This window comes from Oppia nitens, unplaced genomic scaffold, assembly GCF_028296485.1.
Source record: "Oppia nitens isolate AA-2021 unplaced genomic scaffold, nextdenovo-longstitch-racon4-pilon3 scaffold23_pilon_pilon_pilon, whole genome shotgun sequence".
NCBI classification, from domain to species: domain Eukaryota; kingdom Metazoa; phylum Arthropoda; class Arachnida; order Sarcoptiformes; family Oppiidae; genus Oppia; species Oppia nitens.
The window spans coordinates 271846-278374 of record NW_026533203.1 but is presented as its reverse complement, the minus strand read 5'-3'; the positions used below and the strand labels follow the sequence as shown (position 1 = coordinate 278374).

The following is a 6529-nucleotide window of genomic DNA, read 5'->3' as shown; positions in this document are numbered from 1 at the left end:
TTTATTTATTTAAGTAATTATATAAAATAACAGAATATTCTTTACTTGAATGTCAATTAACATAACATTTGATAGATTCAGTAGAAATACAATACAATTATTGTATAGTTTGTCGTCATTTATGTTTACAATCTATTAATATAAGGAAATGAATGCAATATTTACAGTAATATTAATATTAATATTAATATCTATAGTAATAGTAATAATACTTTACTTTAATTTAATAGTAAATAAACAGAAAAAATGCGTTAATTTTGTTGAATTTAGTGGCAATTGTTGTGTGAGTTATAGTGTTATTAAAAACATTGTTTTCAATCGATATGAATATTAATGATATTTATTAATAATATATAATATTAACAATTGATTGCAATTAATGGTCAAAATTGAATGCATTTGTAATCAATGAACGCCAGAAGCAATACGTTTGAGTTTGTAAGCAAAGAGTTGATCCATTGATCCATTAAATGATTGATTGATACATATGTTTGTCTTTGAAATTAAATGACAGAACTGTTTGGGCTCTGAAGTCAATGAAATAGTTTCGGCGATCTTTCACTCGATTGTCTTCTATAGATGTTATGGCAAAGTATGACCAATTGATATGACCATTGAATTGATCCAATTGATTGTCTGTTTATAATTTATAGTTTCAATACAAACACGAAGACTCGTATTCAATCGGAACTCTTGGTTACGAAGAGATTGACTGTGATTTCATAGATTTTACTTATGTATGTCTTAATTATCTATAAAAAGGTTTCAAATATAATGATTGTCTTTATTAGATCCGAATATCTTCACCACAACTCATTCAGAATATTAATAAAGCCATCAAAGAGTTTGTCGATGAGTTAAGACAAGACAATAGTCAGACTAACGGTGCGATCACTTTAAAGTTTTTCTCCCGAAGACGTGGTCGCTGGCCATTCACTGACGCACCACTTGTTTGGGAGATTTGGACCGTTAAAGTCAACTGTGATAGGGATAGGGATAGAGATAAGGGTTTGTTTATAATATTTGTTTTTAACTAATCATTTGTTTATCATATTTGTTATCATATTTGTCGGTTGTATTTATTTTTAGATTCAAAAGAGTGTCAAAGAGATCGCATTGAAGACCTATTACTTGAAAAATTGATATCAATTATACAGATAATGAATAGCAGTAAATCATATTTACCGCAAATGCCTAATCAACAAAACTCTGACACTATTTTTGAGACTAATTATAGCGATGTTCAGCCATACATATTTCAAGTAAACAATTTTAATTACAATACAATATACTGTACTATAATTTTTACGGTAAATTATGTAATTGTTATAAATTATAACTATAATAGATATCGCATACAATGGGCGCAGCAGCTAATCCTCAATTAATGGCAACTCAAGGAACTGATGAAAATGTTATTAAGAAATTTATCAAAGAAATTATTAATTAGGATTAAAAAATTAATTTTAATTAAGATTTTATAATGAAATAAACAACAAAAAAGTTTTAATATAATGAAATAAAAATTAAATGTTTATATTTATTGCATATTTCTAATTGTTTATATTCTATACAATACATTGGTTTGTTATAATACAATGTTTTAATTACGGTAAGAATTCTCCAATTTTTTGCAAAATTTCTTAACAAAAACACTACTTTTGCTTAATTTTCAAAACAAGTTATCAAAAACACAAAACTGAGAGAAAGTATACTTTAAATACTTAAGAAAAATTGAATTACAGATTAATATAAAACGTATGAATTACACAAGGGTTGCGTATCTATGTATTTAATATTTTTTGTTTAAATATAAAAACAATTAATCTTTTAATGGTTTATTACATATATTTACTCTAAATAATGCAATAATTATGTAATTAATTATTTGTTCAGTATTTAATTAGTTTTTATTCATGTATTTTGTAAATATAAGCTATTTATTTATTTTAAAATTCACAAGTATTTATTTTTTAGTTTAATAACTTAAAACCTAACCCAAACCTAAAAATCTCGATCTCAGGGGGTAAGATGGCCTTACCCCTACCTACCCTCCCCCTTACGCATCCCTGGCATTACATATATGTTGTATTCATTAAATTAATTCTAATTGTATTTTATGTCAGTATAAATATTAGTATCTAATTGATTAGTAAATAATAATAATTATACAAATAATTCTAAACTATATCTTAAACAAAACGATTTTATACTTTACTTTCAGAGAAACTTATAGAGAATATTAAGCAAAACAAAGTCAGTGTTAATAATTTGATATTTTGCAATAATACTGAAGCAATTTCTCAATAAATTATAAAATTAAAATAATATAAGCATTTGTGACTATTTTATTGTCTTAAAAGTCAAAATTATAAAATTATTTTTTATTGCAATACAAATGTTATAATTTAATAATAATAATAATGATTATTTAGTTAAATTTACTAAACATTAATAATAATTTACATTAACATGAAGTAATAGATAGACTCATTTGCCAAGAATGGTGTCTTTAATGGCATCGACGAATTGCGACGGAACCCAATAAATCCAAATTCTTGATAGTTCTGTCGGACCGGTTTGGACACCCATTATATGGTATTCCGGATGTTCTTCAATGGGTTCGCTAACAATTGATCGAATGGAAGCCATTTGCAATTTGTCCGTTCTTTCTTTAGTACCGATCCAGAGCTGATCCAACTCCAATTTGAATGTCAGTCGCACCTTATTGTTAAATTTATTCACCATTCCATAGAGTGGTTCAGGAGGTAGTGGTGCCCTACCATTCCTCCAGGCAGGCATCACATCTTCTGGTTTACCCCTTTCGAGCACTTTTTTGTGTTGCTGTTAGAGATAGTCATTCAAATAAATCAATTTGATTACCAAAAACTTCATTTTCAATTACAATACCTTTTGTTTACAAAATGCTTCTTTAGTTGATGTCTGAGTCTTTTCTTCTTTAATGTCTTCTTTTGTTGTCGAGTTGACGGCCATAACATCATTAAGTGTAGACCCGATGAGCATAAGTTTGACTCCAGACTTGATGCCGCACTCCTTCAGAGTTGGTTCGTCTTTCACTGGGATTCCTATTCATATAATTCATTCGTCAAATAAGTCATCAAATAATTGTTAAAAATGTCAAACCTTTTAACAAAAGCTTTTGCATCGCCGGCGCCACTGATGTCAGAGTTTGTATCTTTTGTTTCAACTCAAGACCCGTTCTCTTCTCTCCCATAACTATATCGTAATTAGTTTTATTAAACACTAACTTAAAGTTAACCATCTCTTCACTGGTCGACTCATTTGACCCGTCAGTAACTAACGTCTTGAGATCACTCGTAGAAATACTTTCTAACGACTCGGCGCTCTTCATGTGGACGTCTTGTGGCGGTTCATCTGCTTTTGCTTCACTCTCTTCTTTCAACTTATTTTGATCACTCTTTTCATTAATTGTCACCAATTGGTCACCACTTCTGTCATCGGTTGTCGCATTTGTGGCCGATTCTGTCGTAGCGTTAGTTTCTGTTTGAGTGACACTTTGATTGGTCTTTGAATCGGCTATTTGTTAAACAATCGGTAAAAATGAATAAATAAGTCAATCAATCAATCAATTGATTCATTCAAATGTCTTCAAACTTACTTTTATCGTCTGTTGTCATCTCTTTGTTGACAAATAATTCAAGAAATGGTTAACTCTTTTAATGATATATTAATTGTTAAATACTATTAATAATTGAGAAATAAATTAATAAATAAATTCAATTCAATTCAAATGCAATTCAATTGCAATTCACTTAATCAACGACTCATTCAATGAAAGACAACTAACAGTCAAATCATTTAACAGTTTTTTGTGGACTAAAGACAAGCAATTGAACAACAATTTCAAATAATAACAACAATTAAGTCAAATGTTATTATTTTAATGACAACTATATTATTGTTTCATATGTTTTATTACCTAAAATGATGACAATTTAAGTGTCAATTGAGTCCAATTCAGTTAATTCAAAGCAATCAGTCTTTCAATTAATTCACAAAAACTTTGCCACAAATGAACTCAAAACAAGACTACAATTGACGTCATATTCAAAGTGAAAGCAAAACAAAACACAAAATATTATTATAAATAAAGTGATTCTCTGTTCACATAAAACGTGACTTTTATTGCATTCAATGAAAGCCCTAACAAGTGATCAAACATTTAAAAGACATTAAAGTCAATGATTGGACCAATGATTATGTGATTTGTGTGCGAGTGTTATGACTTGTGGTCACAAATATATCCATCAAATGATCGGTTGAATCATCTGTTGGTTGTCTTAGTCTTCATTCAATGTATTGATCCGTTGTTTGCATATCAGTGACAATCACCACAATATGAGTGATAATATTAGGGTTCGCCTCGAGTTCAGAGGATTTCAAGACAAAACACTTCATAACTCGTTGTTGTCGTTCAAGAAAAGTATGACAAAAGATGTCAAAAGTCTTCAATTGTTAATTGAGAAGAGGTTTCAAATGAAAAAAAGTTTTGCGTTATTCATCGATAACTTTGTATTGGAAACCACAGAACCCATTGATATTTTGAGAGATAATGATCTCATTGTGTTAGTTAACTAAACGTTATATTAATTACATTTGATTTACATAACGATATTATTTTTATCCTCAGAGTCGAGCCGAAGAAAGACATGTCAATGACTAATATAAAACCTAAACCAAAAATTGGACCCAAAAGTAAAGTTCAGAAATTAGATGAAAAAGTAGAGAATGTGTTACAAGATATCGAAGTAAAACTAAAACCAAAAATCGGACCGAAAAGTAAAGTTAAGAAATTAGATGAAAGTGAAGAACATGTGTTACCAGACATTCATGTAAAACAAAAACCCAAAATCGGACCAAAAAGTAAAGTTAAGAAATTAGATGAAACTGAAGAACATGTGTTAAAAGACATTGAGATAAAACCAAAACTGAAACCCAAAATCGGACCCAAAAGTAAAGTTAAGAAATTGGATGAAACTGAAGAACATGTGTTACAAGACATTGAGATAAAACCAAAACTGAAACCCAAAATCGGACCGAAAAGTAAAGTTCGGAGATTGGATGAAACTGAAGAACATGTGTTACCAGATGTCAAAGTGAAACGTGAAAGCAAAGAGTCACTCTCAACAACACCAAGAAGTGTCTCAAAGTATTCTCAAAATTTTGGTTTCAGTAAATCAAAAGATATGTCTAAAAGTGAGTTTAAACAAGACATTGATAATGAAGATAAAACACAATTGAAAGAAATAATAAAAGAAGAATCACCACAAATGGACAGCGATCTGATTGAAGTGGTATCCAATCGAGAGATTCCTTTGAGAAAAGCATTTAAAAGCGCCAGTTCTGCCATTAAAAGGAAACCACAAGTTATAAGCAAAACGCCTTCTGAGATGAGTTTAGATGAAATGAAATCCAAACGAAAACGACACGCAAAAGAATCGTATGAAGCGGTTGACATTTTTTCACCAATTATTATATTGGATAGAATTGAACTAAAAAATGAACAAAAATCAACTCAAATGAGTGCTGTCTATGATAGTGACGATTCCAGTGATATTCAAGAAGTCGGTCAGTATAACGATATAAACAAATTCTTTATATCACTCCATAAGCAGTATTCAGATTACCGATAGTTTAAATATCTATAATATTAATAGACTTATCCTATTATGTCTATTATCCTAACAAAACTATATTTATAAAAATGATTGATTTTTATCTTTTTATTTGTAAATCTAGTTATCAAAAAAGTCAACTCAATTGTTGACAAACCAACAGTTAAACGAAACGCACGAAAAAGTTTTCCCAAAATATCAAAAACTACTATAAATGGTAACAATGATAAACTAAATACAAGTGAAAGCAAGTCTAGTGATAATAATAATACAAACAAAGAAGAAACGAAAGAAGTGGAAAAAGAAACGACAATAGACTTTGAGAACAGTCAACCATTGGTATCGATTCCAGATGTCGGCGATATTATAGCATTTAAAATGGTTACTAAAACAAAGGGTGACAATGATATGTTGCAATCATCACATTTTATGATGGCTTCCGTATTCAATATTAATTGTGAAACACAAATGATTGACGTTATCCTCAATAAGAATCTCAACAGAAGTATTCATTTGATTCTTTAGTTTTAATTTTATTGAATGTATTATCTCTTTCAGACCATTCAAGTATAGATCCAGACGACCATATTCTCACATTGAAGTTGAATTGGACAACACTTTTAGAAGCAAAACTAATTCAAAAATCCAGTTCTCATATCAATTAATTTATATACAAGTATTTGTTTTTATTAATCGCCAATATATTTAATGTATAATTATCATCAAAATGTATAAAATATTTATTAAATACTAAAATTACTTTATATACGATAAATCACAAAAAGTTTAGTTTTTAAATTGAATTAATATATCCTATGTTAATATACAGTATTTGTTTGAATTCAATGAATTTTTAAATTTTAATAAAAGTT

The 6529-nt window shown here is 28.8% G+C and overlaps 3 protein-coding genes across 4 annotated transcripts; 2 read left to right on the top strand and 1 right to left on the bottom strand.

Annotated features, from left to right (window-relative positions):
* Nucleotides 1-270: 270 nt before the first annotated feature.
* On the top strand, nt 271-1548 carry LOC128953620 (autophagy-related protein 101-like). The gene is made up of 6 exons (XM_054299121.1): nt 271-438; nt 515-592; nt 654-737; nt 792-1008; nt 1090-1262; nt 1349-1548. Exons 1-6 carry the CDS (start codon nt 409-411, stop codon nt 1448-1450), a joined length of 684 nt encoding a protein of 227 aa, XP_054155096.1. The 5' UTR covers nt 271-408; the 3' UTR covers nt 1451-1548.
* An 814-nt stretch (nt 1549-2362) lies between these two features.
* Nucleotides 2363-4090, bottom strand: LOC128953614 (ubiquitin domain-containing protein UBFD1-like). Of its 2 annotated transcripts, none has more exons than XM_054299113.1 (5): nt 3962-4090; nt 3641-3723; nt 3145-3558; nt 2911-3086; nt 2363-2844 (listed from the first exon to the last, which is right to left on the bottom strand). In XM_054299113.1, the coding sequence occupies exons 2-5, from the start codon at nt 3657-3659 to the stop codon at nt 2491-2493; spliced, it is 963 nt and encodes a 320-aa protein (XP_054155088.1). In that variant the 5' UTR covers nt 3660-3723; nt 3962-4090; the 3' UTR covers nt 2363-2490. The 2 variants fall into 2 exon arrangements, with proteins under 2 accessions (XP_054155088.1, XP_054155089.1); XM_054299114.1 differs by having other exon boundaries at nt 3641-3695.
* Nucleotides 4091-4228: 138 nt separating this feature from the next.
* LOC128953637 (putative uncharacterized protein DDB_G0274435) lies at nt 4229-6352 on the top strand. Its single transcript, XM_054299142.1, has 4 exons — nt 4229-4607; nt 4673-5610; nt 5782-6162; nt 6216-6352. Exons 1-4 carry the CDS (start codon nt 4381-4383, stop codon nt 6320-6322), a joined length of 1653 nt encoding a protein of 550 aa, XP_054155117.1. The 5' UTR covers nt 4229-4380; the 3' UTR covers nt 6323-6352.
* The last annotated feature ends 177 nt before the right edge of the window (nt 6353-6529 follow it).

What these genes read in the sequence shown, in the direction of transcription:
- LOC128953614 (XM_054299113.1), bottom strand. An exon ending in GCAAAAGCTTTTGTTAAAAG is followed by an intron (nt 3,087 to 3,144) that starts GTTTGACATTTT and finishes TTATATGAATAG; the next exon opens with GAATCCCAGTGAAAGACGAA. An exon ending in AAGCATTTTGTAAACAAAAG is followed by an intron (nt 2,845 to 2,910) that starts GTATTGTAATTG and finishes TATCTCTAACAG; the next exon opens with CAACACAAAAAAGTGCTCGA.
- LOC128953637 (XM_054299142.1), top strand. Translation starts at nt 4,381, where the DNA reads ATGAGTGATAATATTAGGGTTCGCCTCGAGTTCAGAGGATTTCAAGAC. An exon ending in CAGTGATATTCAAGAAGTCG is followed by an intron (nt 5,611 to 5,781) that starts GTCAGTATAACG and finishes TTGTAAATCTAG; the next exon opens with TTATCAAAAAAGTCAACTCA. An exon ending in CAATAAGAATCTCAACAGAA is followed by an intron (nt 6,163 to 6,215) that starts GTATTCATTTGA and finishes TATCTCTTTCAG; the next exon opens with ACCATTCAAGTATAGATCCA.
- LOC128953620 (XM_054299121.1), top strand. Translation starts at nt 409, where the DNA reads ATGAACGCCAGAAGCAATACGTTTGAGTTT. An exon ending in ATTTCATAGATTTTACTTAT is followed by an intron (nt 738 to 791) that starts GTATGTCTTAAT and finishes TGTCTTTATTAG; the next exon opens with ATCCGAATATCTTCACCACA. An exon ending in TTCAGCCATACATATTTCAA is followed by an intron (nt 1,263 to 1,348) that starts GTAAACAATTTT and finishes TAACTATAATAG; the next exon opens with ATATCGCATACAATGGGCGC.